The sequence below is a fragment of the Herpailurus yagouaroundi genome, unplaced genomic scaffold (assembly GCF_014898765.1).
Source record: "Herpailurus yagouaroundi ecotype Mexico unplaced genomic scaffold, PumYag 140, whole genome shotgun sequence".
Taxonomy (NCBI): domain Eukaryota; kingdom Metazoa; phylum Chordata; class Mammalia; order Carnivora; family Felidae; genus Herpailurus; species Herpailurus yagouaroundi.
In genome coordinates, this window is record NW_024412395.1 from 95,912,860 (window position 1) to 95,925,357 (window position 12,498).

Consider the following 12,498-nt stretch of genomic DNA (forward strand, 5'->3'; position numbering starts at 1 on the left):
GGCAACATTTTTCTGCCCCTTCTCCACCACCCACCTCCCCACCCCCATACAGCCCCCACCCACAGCCCCAGGGCTCAGGGCTCCCTCTGCTGGCTCCTAGGAGGTGGGGGTCAGACTAAGGACCCTGGGGGTGGGGAGTGTGAGGAAATAGAGGGTGGCTGGCCAGGAGGCCCTTCAGAGGAAGTCGGGCACCAAAAGGGTCTGTGATCTCCTTGGCCTCGATAATCCACTCAGGAGTGCTCTCTGGGGAAGGGGAGGGTCCCGGAGGGTGCTTCTGGTTCACAGGCAGGGCCGGTGAGGGAGGAAGGAACACAGGGATCCCAGCTGAGAAGTCAGGGCAGACAGCTGGAGAAAAGGGTGTTCTCGTGAATCCACAAACAGCTGCCTGCACTCCTACCATTTGCCCTGCTCTGTGCAGGCCCAAGACATGAATGGGGGTGTGAATGGGAGGACAAAAAGCACTTTGCTAGAGCTCACCGTCTGGGCAGGCTCTTCTCGTGTGTACCAGGGAAGTTGTCAGGTATCATGATTCCCATTTGACGGTCATGGACACTGAGGTTGCGAAGGTCAGGTCTCATTCATTCAACAAATATTAAGTGCCCACTTCACATGCAAGGGACTTGCTGACGTCTTAGGAGAAGCAAATGGCGGAGCCCAGATCGAAACCCAAGTCACGGACTCCCCAGACTCTGCACGTGTGCCACGAATGACATCGTGACACATCGTGACATCGTGACAGCGTGAGATCTTTGTCTTTAGTGTGTCTTTCACCTAAGTGGAGAGAGAAGACAGGGCGACACGACAAAATAGTTATGCCACTGGCAGGATAATGAGCACCCCCAGATGAGCGACACCTGAGGTGATGGGGGGGAGGGGTGGTCAGTGAGGGCTGGGCTCAGGGGCGACAGGGATCTGAGGTGAGCTCGGAAAGATGCCGGGTGTGATTTTGATGACTTAGGGATTGGGAGGGGGTAGCTCCGAGTCCAGAAAGCTGGAGGTGTAATCTGGGACGGATGCAGTGAGCCAACCCTGCTTGGCAGAAGGGCTGTGTGGAGGATGGTGTGCTGTGCGAGGGCATCTCAGCTCTTCCGAAACCCCACGTGGTCATTCCCTCCAGTCCCTTTGGTTTTAAAGAGATTCACCCAGAGGCGCCTGGGTGGCTCAGTTGGTTGAGCGTCTGATTCTCGATTTCGGCTCTGGTCATGATCACAAGGTTTGGTTCGTGAGTTCGAGCCCTGTGTGGGGCCCTGAGCTGACAGCCCCTCCCCCGCACACACACATGCTCCCTCTCTTTCTCAAAATAAACAAATAAACTTAAAAAATAACATTCACCTAAACTTCTTGAAGTGCGGATTCCTCCATTGAGTGGCCAAGGTCGGCCACCTCTTTCCTCAGATGTTCGTCTGTATAACGGGGGTGAAGTGGGTAGAGTAGGAGTAGAGAGGGCCCTTTGGCCCTCTGAATCTGGAGACGGAAAGGTAGGTTAGGCCAGAACCTGGGGCCCCCAGGGCTTAGAGCTACAGATGTTGCCAGTAGGAGCTGGCTGTCCCTAACGCCACCTCACTTGGCTATCGATTCTACCAACCAAGGTCCTGGGAGGGAGATTTTGGCATCTGCCAAGCCAGTTAGAATGGCCAACCTTAGGCCTGTCCCTTCTTGTCTGCAAGATTTCCTTTAGGACTAGCCTCATTTTTTCTATGCCCAGGAATGGCTATTTGATTAGGATCTCAGATCCTACCTGCTATCTATTATATAACTCCTACACCACTGTGCTTAGCTCCCCAAACAAGCAGATGCTCCCAAAAGGGTACATCTTCTCTGGGCTGACTCAGAGGCCAAAAAAGCAGAGTTGATTCCCTAAGGAAGCAGAAGGGAAGAAAGGAGGGTAAAGAAAGAGGGGAGATGGGGGAGTTATTTCTTGATGTTATGTCCAGTGTTAACTTGGAGGGGACAAGGGAGCTTCTCAGGCAACTTCTCCTATTTCTGAAGCGCAGAGAGAGAGCTGACTTGCCCACAGTGGCTCAGCTCACCCAGAGTTGACAGAGACCAGGGTGCAGAAGTGACGCTTGATGTTTTGCCCGATGCCCTACCCCCCCCCACCCCCACTCCTCTTCTGGACTTTCCTTTCCTGTGACTTGGGGATGGGAGCGAGGACGGGAGGGCAGGGAGCAAGCTGGTCCCTTGGGATTCTAGCTGCTACTACTGCCCATCCCTCCTCCTGACCAGCTTGTAAACAAGCCTTGTTCCCAGGCAGCAAGCCAGCCTGGGGAGCCAGACCCGGACCAGCAACTGACTCTGGGGCAGCCCCTCAACCCTGCAAAGGGCTGGCCCCACCTCCGGGAGGGCCCTACCCTTCCTGCTCCTCCCGATTTCTCTCCTATCTCTAGCCCCTGGCAAGCAGACAAGGTCAGGAGGTTTTTGCTTTTCTCCCTGCATACCCCCACCCTCTCTTGCTTCCCTAGGGCAGGAGGAGGGAGAGGAGAGGGATGGGGTCAGAGTAACCTTGAGAGGATAAAACCAGTCAACCTTGGGAAATTAGGGAGTTAGCAGAGGGCAGGGCTGGGAAGAGAGACTGGGGAGCTTAGTGGCATGGGGGGGGTGGGGTGATTTGGGGAAGAAGAGTTTGCAGAGCCCCAGATTCCCAGGTGGAGGCCTGGACAATCAGGTGGCAGGAAAGGAGCTGGAAAGTCATGGGAAGGCCTGCTTCCCTGCCTCTGCATCCAGTGGGGGGTGGGCAGAGGAGGGGTGGAGAGAGAGGAAGCTGATTAGCAGTCATGGAATCTCATGTGGACAAGGGCCTGGACTCAAATGAGGACATTCTCCTTAGAAGGCTCATTCATTCATTCATTCATTCATTCAAAAACATGGATTAAATGGTGTTCGTTGTAGTATTAGAATAATCATTTGTAATATTGTAGTATTATAGTAATCATTTGCACATTTTCATAACAAAAATTGGGGGAAATACGAATTAAGCACCTAAAAATCTGCCACAGGAAACAAAAGAAAATGTCAGTTCTAACTCCCAAGGTGCTCATAGTCTTATCTACTGACCCTATATAACCATGCTGGAAGCTTTCTCAAATCCTTTTTGTAATGAGGTGGATAAACGGATGGGGGTAGGGGAGGATCGATGATACACGGAGAGAGAGAAAGAGATTGATAAACTCTTGTGGTCACTGGGCCACTGGGAACCACCTTGTGCTGCCCTATCCATGGCACACACTATCCACTGCTCCATCCACCACTTTTCTAGGGTTGGGAATGGGCTGGGGCTGGACCTTTCCTAGCTGCAGTTGGAATGCAGTGATGGTCAGGTCCTAAGCATGGAGGAAGGAGTCTGGACTATAACTCTTCACTGAGAAAAGAATTTTGGCTCCAGGACTACTTGGGTGGGGAGGCTGACAATGATCTGATGGGGTGGGGTGTGTGTGTGTTGGGGAGGGGGGAGTAGGAGACCTTAGAAAGAACTGAACTTACACATCTTCTTGCAACGGCCTCTTTAAGCATCTCGCTCCCCAGAGTTGAGAAGTTCTACCTTAAGACCTAAATTCTTGCTGCTGTTCAAGCCCATTACATCTCATTGTTGTGGGGCCAGAACATGCCTGGGCAGCCTGTTCTTGTGGAGCAAATGGGGACAGGGGGGCCGATGGGCATAAAGGCTAAAATGAAAAGTAGGCCACCTTGACCTTTGGCACCTATCTCCTACCATTTTCCTCGACATTTTCTATCTCCTGGTGCTACTTCTCCCCACCCGGAGTCTTTTTCTGTCCTCTGCTGAAGGGTTTTTGTGTGATCTCAAATTACTCTCAGGTCCAAGTGCTCCGCCCACTCATTCCTGCAGCACAGGGACCACAGCTAAGCGTTCATCAAATAAGAGCGATCTGATTCAAGGAGTTCCACTCAGCTGCGAGTAACCTTAACCTTCAGGGGTCTGGTCTATGGAAACCAAATAACAGCTCTCTCCTTAGGTGGAATGAAGGCTGGGAACGGAAGGATTTCTGGAAGTGTGTGGAACTTCCCATTCGGTCTTTACCCATACCAAGCCAAACAGGCATTCCCCTTCCCCAAACCAGTTAGGTCACAACCAGTGACGTCAGTGCCTGGCCTGCCTTGCCGGCCATCCTGCTCTGAAAAAGTCACAGACCCTGGAATGGAAGGGTAGTGTCACTTACTTCACCATAATGCTTCAGAGACTCGGTCCCCCAGCTACTTCCTCCTGCTCTCCAGCTCAGAGAGATAGAGGATACCCTCGTGCAAGGGCCCACCTTAGGGATCAAAGCCCAACCTTCCCATTTTACAGAAGGAGAAACTGAGCTAGAGAGGGGGTGTGAGCTTCATCACCCTTTGGGGTCAGGCCTGTTCTTTGTCTCCCTTTTGGCTCACCTGGTGCTGGGTGCCCTCACCTTGAATCAAATTCCTAGAAGGACTTATTAATGAAGATGTGCACAGAAGGATAAGGCTGAATCCTTGCTCTATAGCAATTTCGGTCTCAACTCTAGTGAAAGGGGACACGGGACAGTAAGAGAACCAGATGGGACAATCTCACACTCAGTTGGGGTGGGGGGAGAGAAGAGGCGCGTCCCAGCGCCTAGCTGTGGGCTGAGCGGGACTGGCCTCCCTCCCCGCCCCCGCCCCAGCCCTTTGAGTCATATCTTGGACGTGCTGTTCTTTGCTTTCCAGGGCGGTGGGCAGCCCCTTGGTCATGGATCCTACCAGCATCTGCAGGAAAGCGCGGCGGCTGGCAGGGCGGCAGGCTGAGTTGTGCCAGGCCGAGCCAGAGGTGGTGGCAGAGCTAGCCCGGGGCGCCCGGCTCGGGGTGCGGGAGTGCCAGTTCCAGTTCCGATTCCGCCGCTGGAACTGCTCCAGCCACAGCAAGGCCTTCGGGCGCATCCTGCAGCAGGGTCAGTGTGGGGAGAGCACCTGGGGGGCTGCTTTTTCTTTTCGGGGATCAGAGGAGAGGGGGGGTTGGGGGGGGCGGCTGCGGGAGCCCCACCTCTCCCGCCGGTCTGTGGGTACCCTGTCCCGACCCTGCCTCCCAGCCATGCTGCCTTGCCCACCGCAGCGCCTCCCCCCTCCCCGCCACCCCCGGGGACCCAGCCTCGGTCCTGCCGGCTGACTTCCCCCATCCTGCGCCCGGCCCGCAGACATCCGGGAGACGGCCTTCGTGTTCGCTATAACGGCCGCGGGCGCCAGCCACGCCGTCACGCAGGCCTGCTCCATGGGCGAGCTGCTGCAGTGCGGCTGCCAGGCGCCCCGAGGGCGGGCCCCGCCGCGTCCCCCGGGCCTGCCCGGCACCCCTGGGCCCCCCGGCCCCGCCGGCTCCCCCGACGGCAGCGCCGCCTGGGAGTGGGGGGGCTGCGGCGACGACGTGGACTTCGGGGACGAGAAGTCGAGGCTCTTTATGGACGCGCGGCACAAGCGGGGACGCGGAGACATCCGTGCGTTGGTGCAACTGCACAACAACGAGGCCGGCCGGCTGGTGAGTATGGGCGGGGTGTGTAAGAGAGTGTGTGGGTATGAATGTGTGGGTATGGGTAGGTGTGAGTGGACGTGGGTGACGGTGGGGTGTGCGGGAGCGTGTTTGTAGACGTGTGAGGAGATGGGGGTGCGAATGAGGGCGTGTATGTGCAGGAGTATGTTAATGTGTGTGGGAGCCAGCGAGGCAGAAAGGGCGCACTTGGGAAGACTGGCTGGGGGCATGTGGATGGGCATGTGGGAGGCAAGGTGGCCAGCCTAGAAGAGGGAGTCCCTTGGGAGGCCTAGGAAGGCCTAGAGCTGGTGATCTAGTGGGCAGGATGGGGAGGGGACACCCAGAGAAGAGGACTCAGGACCTCAGGTAGGGAAGACAAACCTCTGAGACCCGACAGGTGAGGCAAAGGCTGGGATAGGTAGAGATCTGGCTACCAGCACAGGGACAGAGGAGGGTGACAAAAGCTGGGGATGAAAGAGAAGATAGAGGCTGGGGCAAAGGTCTGGAGGTGGAGGAGTTGGGAGAAGTGAGGGAGGCCAGGGAAAAGGGCCAGAACGTGGCCAAGGAAGGCTTGGAAAGGTGTGAAAGACAAGGCTGGTGAAGGTAGGAGGGAATCAGCTAAAGGCCAGGAAAGCTGTGACTGAGTCTGGGCATTTGCCAACTGGCTGCCCACCAACTCCAGACTGGGCCCTGCCTCTCCCCTTCCCTCTGCAAGGAGGAGTCCCCATACCCCCACCCCCACCCCCAGCTCTCGTCAGATGTTTCCAGGAGGGAGGGTGAGAAAGGAAAGAAACCTGGGAAGGGGAGGGGGGCACACAAGTCTGCATTTCAGGTTGGCCTCTGGACTCTGAGCTTCCACAGATGATATTGCTGAGTCATCTGACACCATAAATCTTAGTGGGGTTGTGACTCTTAGACCCCAGCAGTCTAATCGCACAAATCGCAAATAAGGGGCAGGGGTTCTGGATTCTGGTTCTCAGTAATGCATTCACCGTCGGCCATCCTGAAGCCTATGCCTTAGTTCTAAGATGCTCTAGGGACCCCACCCCCCTCACATCCTGTGTCCTCTAGGGTTCAGCCCTGAGGCCTCAGGCAGGGAGTAAGAGGGGGCCCAGAGAGGAATGTCCAGACAGGCCCACATACCTGTCAGACGCCCAGGAGGCTGGCTCTGCTCAGCCCTGTCTGGGGCCGAGAGGGGCAGCAACGAGGGGGCCCTGTTGGCAGAAGGAGGTTGGCAGGAGGAATAGAGCACGACAGCTGCAACCCCTCCCTGCCTCTAGGGAGACTCTCACCCCAGCCGTCAGTTCTGCTTTCTCTCTCTCCCATTCCCTGACTTTGCGTCCTGCGATCTCTGCCGCACACTGCGCCCCACTCCCCCCAACTCCTCTCACTCTAACAGCTTTGTAATTTTTCCTTCTCTCGGAGCTGTTGCTCCCTGGGTTTCCTCCTCTCCACCTTGCGCTCTCTTGGTTTTGGTCTGCTCTTTTCTCTCTTCCGGCCACCTCACCCTCCCCATCTAATTTTTTGTCGGTCCTCTGGACCTTTCCCGCACCCCGTACCCCCAATCTGTCCGCATCCGCCGGCTCCTTTGCTCCCTGCAGGCCGTACGGAGCCACACGCGCACCGAGTGCAAGTGCCATGGGCTGTCGGGCTCGTGCGCGCTGCGAACCTGCTGGCAGAAGCTGCCCCCGTTCCGGGAGGTGGGCGCGCGGCTGCTCGAGCGCTTCCACGGCGCCTCGCGTGTCATGGGAACCAACGACGGCAAGGCTCTGCTGCCCGCGGTCCGCACTCTTAAGCCGCCGGGCCGCGCCGACCTGCTCTACGCCGCCGACTCGCCCGACTTCTGCGCTCCCAACCGGCGCACCGGCTCGCCGGGCACGCGCGGCCGCGCCTGCAACAGCAGTGCCCTGGACCTCAGCGGCTGTGACCTGCTGTGCTGCGGCCGCGGGCACCGCCAGGAGAGCGTGCAGCTCGAGGAGAACTGCCTGTGTCGCTTCCACTGGTGCTGTGTGGTGCAGTGCCACCGCTGCCGCGTGCGCAAGGAGCTCAGCCTCTGCCTCTGACGCGCCGTCCGGCTCTCCAAACCGCGCGCCCCTCGGCATCTGCGGGACCTCTGCAGTCCGGCGGGGGCGCTGCCCCGCTGCTCGCAGCGAAGGTCCATCTCCCAGGCCTCCGCCAACTGTGAGGCGGCGGGGGCTTGAGATACACGCCCGCCCACGAAAGCGAGGGGCGCTGAAGGCCATCCACCCCGGGGGAGCGCTCTGGAGGGCCCCCGGGGGAGGCTATGTAGTCCCTCTCGCTCTTTGGCCCCCATATGGAAAGCAAAGAGCCAAACTCGAGGCCTCTGGACGCAGGACGCCTTAGAACTGCTGGCTATGGGGTGGGTGGGTGAGTTTAGTATCAATAAAAATATTTAAACCAATAGGACTGGGCCCACAGTTTGGGAGGGAGCTGGCCTCCTGGGGGACACCATGGGGCCAGGCTTCCGAAGGAGTGTGTAAAGGAAGATGGTTTTGATAGAACTAGCATCTCAGGGGTTATCACCTTAGGTCCCTATCTCCCCTACTGAATTAGGTTCTCCTGGCAACCGTGGAGAAGAGTGCGGATTCTTCTGGTTCACCCTTGTCAAACATCTCTGGCCTGGATCTGCAAGCTGGGAAAAACCTAGCTGTCCTTCTTTAAAGGGACAGACTGAAAAGGTCTAGGAAAAGAAGACCAAAAGCCTCTGGTAGTGTACTCAGCTCTCAGTCCAGCCCTCATCTTCTCTGGGGAGGGTGACACCTTTATCTGCCCTTCTGTTTCTGTGATTCTTGGGGACTTTGAGGGTAGACTTCTAGGGCCACCCAAGCCCATAGGATTAAAGCACTTTATAAACTGTAGAATGTGATGAGAGTATGTTATTAGTAACATCAGGCTTTTTAACCACCAAAACTAACTTCATTGAAAAGACTGCCCCGATCAGCATTTCTAATCATACTCAGTGGGGGAGGACGCAAAGTTGTCCCAAGTTTCTCCGGGCACCCAAACACATTTCCTCCCTTCTGGTTCTTTCTCAGAAAGCTGATGTCGAGGCTGCAGGGACAGGGAGGAAAGGTTGGAGGTTCTGGGTTCTCCAGAGCTGGATCTCATGCCTCCATCTTCCCGCAGAGAGAATGGGGCAGGGCCATAGGCAAATGGCTAGGATTCAGAGCCCCAATTTTCCCACAGTCCAAATACTGCAGGAGAGAATGACTGCCTAGGTGTGTAGGCAAAGCATGAGCTTTGGATTCAGGCACTCTGTGTTTGAAGCTGCTGCTGCTGCTGCTGCTGCTGCTAAGAAGTTTACAATATAGGCATGTTAACCTCAGTTTCTTTGTCTATATAATGGAATACCATCATGTTTCAGTTATCCATTGCTGCATAACAAAGGACCCCCGAATAATTACTTCTCCTGATCCTTTAGGTTAGGATTTTTTTCAGAGTTCAGCTTGGTGGCTCTGCTCCTTATGGCAGGGACCAATGGTTGTGGTCATTCACCTGGCTGCCTTCTGCAGTGGCTGGGCCAGGCTGAACAGTCTAAGAGGCTTGACTCATATGTCTAAGTAGTGCCTCAGAGCTCTTCCAGGGTCTCCTCCTCTCCATGTGGCTAGCTTGGGCTTCCTTACAGCATGGGGGCCTTGGTTTAGTTACACTTCTTACCTAGGCTGGCTTTCAAAATGGACATACTGAGTGTGAAGGCAGAAGCTCCTTACAGTCCAGCCTTGGAAGTGACGCAGCATTGCTGTCACTCCCTGTTGCTCGACACAAGTCACAGAACCAGTGAAAATTCAAGGGAAGGGGAAAGGGACACCATCTCTCACTGGGAGAATGGCACCATTATCAGGACCATTCACATCCTCATAGAACCATGGGGAGGATTCTTCTGAGACATGAAAAGCACTCAGCATAGCATGTAGCACGATAGTTTATGTCAGGCTTATATTTAATAAATGGTAGTTTCTGTGAGAGTGGGAATAGAGAACTGATGCCTTGCAGGTATTGGGCAGACCTTGATTGCCAATGAAGATACTCAACTCAAACTAGCTTAGGTCAAGGGAATTAACTATGAAAAACAATTAAAAGGGAATTAATTACCTGGGAAGTGCAGGGGTGAGACTGAATTCAAGCACAACTGAACCCAGAGGGCCAGACGATGTCATAGGTCTTTCTCCCTTGTCTTCTTCCCTCACTACCCGCCCCCCCAACATCTATGGTTTCTAGCTTATCTCTGCCCTTCTTTTCACACTGCCTTCATTATCTCCTGCTGCAGATAGACCTTCTCTATATGTCAGCCCTATGCCCACATTCTTAGAGCTGGTGATCTAAAAAAGAATGGCTTTCCCAGCCAAAGTCCTAAGGAAGACCCTGATTTGGTCAGCTGGGGTCACTTGCCCACCCCCAAACCAATAACTGTCCAGGAAGATGTACTACCGTGACTGGGACTGGCAGCCTGAGCTAAGACCACAGGTATTGGGGGCACAGGGAGGAGAGGAGAGTTTTTCAGTGAAACGGAAGGAAAGGGAACTCACCCTGGATGTAACAGACCTTAACCATGGCTTTCAGTGTATCTGTCCTCCTTCCCCACAATGCCTCTGCATCTGCCTCTTGACCTAGCCTGGTTCAGCCCTCAAGAATCACGTTTGGGATCCCAGAGTGAGGCATATGTGGAGAGGGGTATCAAGCTGCAGTGGGAAGGAAAGGGCATCTGAATTTTCCTTCCTGCCTCATCCTGACTCCTTTAGGTCAAACGCCCGAGCTTCAGGGAAGTTGGGCTCAGAACCTTCAAATGCCCGAACTTCAGAGAATCTGGACTCAGAACCTCTTCTACTCAAGGGGGTTTGACAACTTACCAAGGGTGAGAGTGGAACTGGCATCATGGGCAGCATGGAGGAAAAATGAAGCTTCCTAAATTACAGTTACCTTCAGGGCTCTGCCTTCCCCAGAGCTGGGTTCAATACTTAAAAAGAAAAAAAAAAATCTCCTGCACTTCTCTCAGGGACCACAAGAGGGTGCACAGAGCCCAGCTTCCCTATTAACAGGGACCAACAGGACCTGCAAGCATCTGGGGAACTCAGAGAGCCATGGACAAGGAGAGGGTAGGATGGAAGGAAGCAAGGAGACCCACGGACCAGCTTGGGCCAAGCTGCTAGGGTTCCAGACTGTCTCGGACCTCTGGGCTGACCCAGACCTAGGGGCGGACGCCTGCATCCCAGTGTCTATTGCCAGGTCTTGGTGCGTGGTGTGGAGTAGGTGATGCTAGACTCCCCCATGAGCCAGAGAAGGAAACTAAGACAGTGGCATGAACTGACACCACCCCAAACAGGTGAAAAGGAATTCAGAGGAAGTAACATGATAACAGTGAGGAAAGGCCTAGTTTGCCAGCTTGACCTTGATCAGGTCAATTAATTTCTCTGAGCCTCAGTTCTCCCGTCATGGAATGGGGGTGCCTGATAGCTTTTTAGTACACTGGAAGAGAGCACTGCAATCTTCAAACCGATGGTCTCATGTTGGTGGTCCATTTTCCCTGACCAAGCTCAGCAGGAGTCTGGGAACCACCTTCTGTGAAGGGTGAGAGCCTTGGCCTGAGAGGCACCATTTTGAACATTATTTTGGTCATCTTTAAGCTCAGAGATGGCTCTGTGCTCTTGCACTGCTGCCTGGGAAGAAGGCTGGAAGCAGAGCTCAGAAATATGCCCCCCCCCAACCCCCTTGCTTACCCAGCTGCTCAGCCCCAGGCACAGTCTGAGCCATGAAGGTTCCCTGCTGGCTGAGTGGTGGGGGACATGTGGTACCAGGGACATGGGGGAAGAGCACAGAGGTGCCCCAGATGTGTGCATGACCACATCAGGGAGAGCCAGAATGCAGGCAGATGGGTGGGGAAGCTGCTGGAAGGCCCAGGATCAGCCTAAGGCCAAGGGCTCATTTCCCCTTCCTTCCAATGACCAAATACACTAGGAGTTTGGGGGACTCAAGCAGCTAGTTATTCCCCCTTACCTTGCTGAGGGGCACTGGTCCCTGAGGCCTGAAGGATGGGATAAAAAGCTCTCTTCTCGGTCTGGGGCTGCTTTCCCCTCCTCTTCACCGAGATGTTCTCTTGCAGAACATCAGGACTGAGCTTGGCCTGGTCCGGGTTGGGGCTGTGAGAGTCCCACCTGTTCTCACCCTGGTGCCTCCTCTAGCCCTCCCTTCCCTGTAACCTCCTCCAGGGTTGCCACAGCTGGAACCATTCTCTGAGCTGCCTTTCATCTCTGGTGCCCCCCCCCCACCCCCAGTGGCCCCTGTAATTGTGGTCTCAGCTGGCGGCTGCGGGGGGCTGGGGCTGGGCTGAGGGCCAGAGCCAAGGGCAGGGCCAGGGTGGGGTCTGGGGGTTGCTGACAGGGGCTTGCCCATGGCAGGGGTCATTTGGGACTGGGGCTCCAGTCACACACTCTTTCTGGGCCTCATCTCCACATATGCCAAGGCCCCTGTGCCTACATATGCCCTCTCCTCTCTGCACTGAGAAGTGCCCCAGGCTTGGGTACTTTTAGACCCTCATGACATCAGACCAGAACTACGCCCCAGTGCAAACAAGGCTTGAGAATCGTTATTTGCCTCCTGGGATTTTCAAAGAAAGGGACTTCTCCCTCTCTTTTACACCTCTGTATTTCTTGAGCTGTTAGAGGGTGGGGGAGCAAAGAGACCCCCCCTTGGCAGAGGCAGGTCAAAGGAAAAAGAAGTCAGTCCGTCAAGCAGGTCAGCAGAATTTCCCAAATGTGGTCCTCACGAAAATCACTTGGGATACTGCGAGAAATGCAGACCCCCAGGCCTTGCCCCCCGACAGGCTGATTCAGCTGCATTGGACCGGGAATCAGTATTCCCCACAATGGTGTACCCCACGGGATACCTATGATGAGGCATCAAGCCTGGAAAGGCTCGTGTGAGCTGTATCTGGGGAGTAAGGAGGTCTGCAAGCTGGATTATGAAGCCATTCCCTGTCCCAGGTTGGGCCTCTTCCTAACCCTTTCTGG

The 12,498-nt window shown here is 55.2% G+C and overlaps 1 protein-coding gene and 1 long non-coding RNA gene across 2 annotated transcripts in view; one reads left to right on the forward strand and one right to left on the reverse strand.

Moving 5' to 3' along the window:
* The window catches only part of WNT6 (Wnt family member 6), a 13,311-nt gene extending 4,959 nt beyond the window's left edge, over nucleotides 1-8,352 (forward strand). The window contains exons 2-4 of the mRNA XM_040476292.1: nucleotides 4,684-4,904; nucleotides 5,148-5,482; nucleotides 7,075-8,352. Coding sequence (XP_040332226.1) covers nucleotides 4,684-4,904; nucleotides 5,148-5,482; nucleotides 7,075-7,536 — 1,018 coding nt within the window. The 3' untranslated portion in view covers nucleotides 7,537-8,352. The remainder of the gene's footprint in view (nucleotides 1-4,683; nucleotides 4,905-5,147; nucleotides 5,483-7,074) is intronic.
* LOC121031084 (uncharacterized) lies at nucleotides 559-2,514 on the reverse strand. The gene is made up of 2 exons (XR_005790543.1): nucleotides 1,333-2,514; nucleotides 559-771 (listed from the first exon to the last, which is right to left on the reverse strand). It is a non-coding gene; the product is annotated as an uncharacterized LOC121031084 (long non-coding RNA).
* Nucleotides 8,353-12,498: the final 4,146 nt, after the last annotated feature.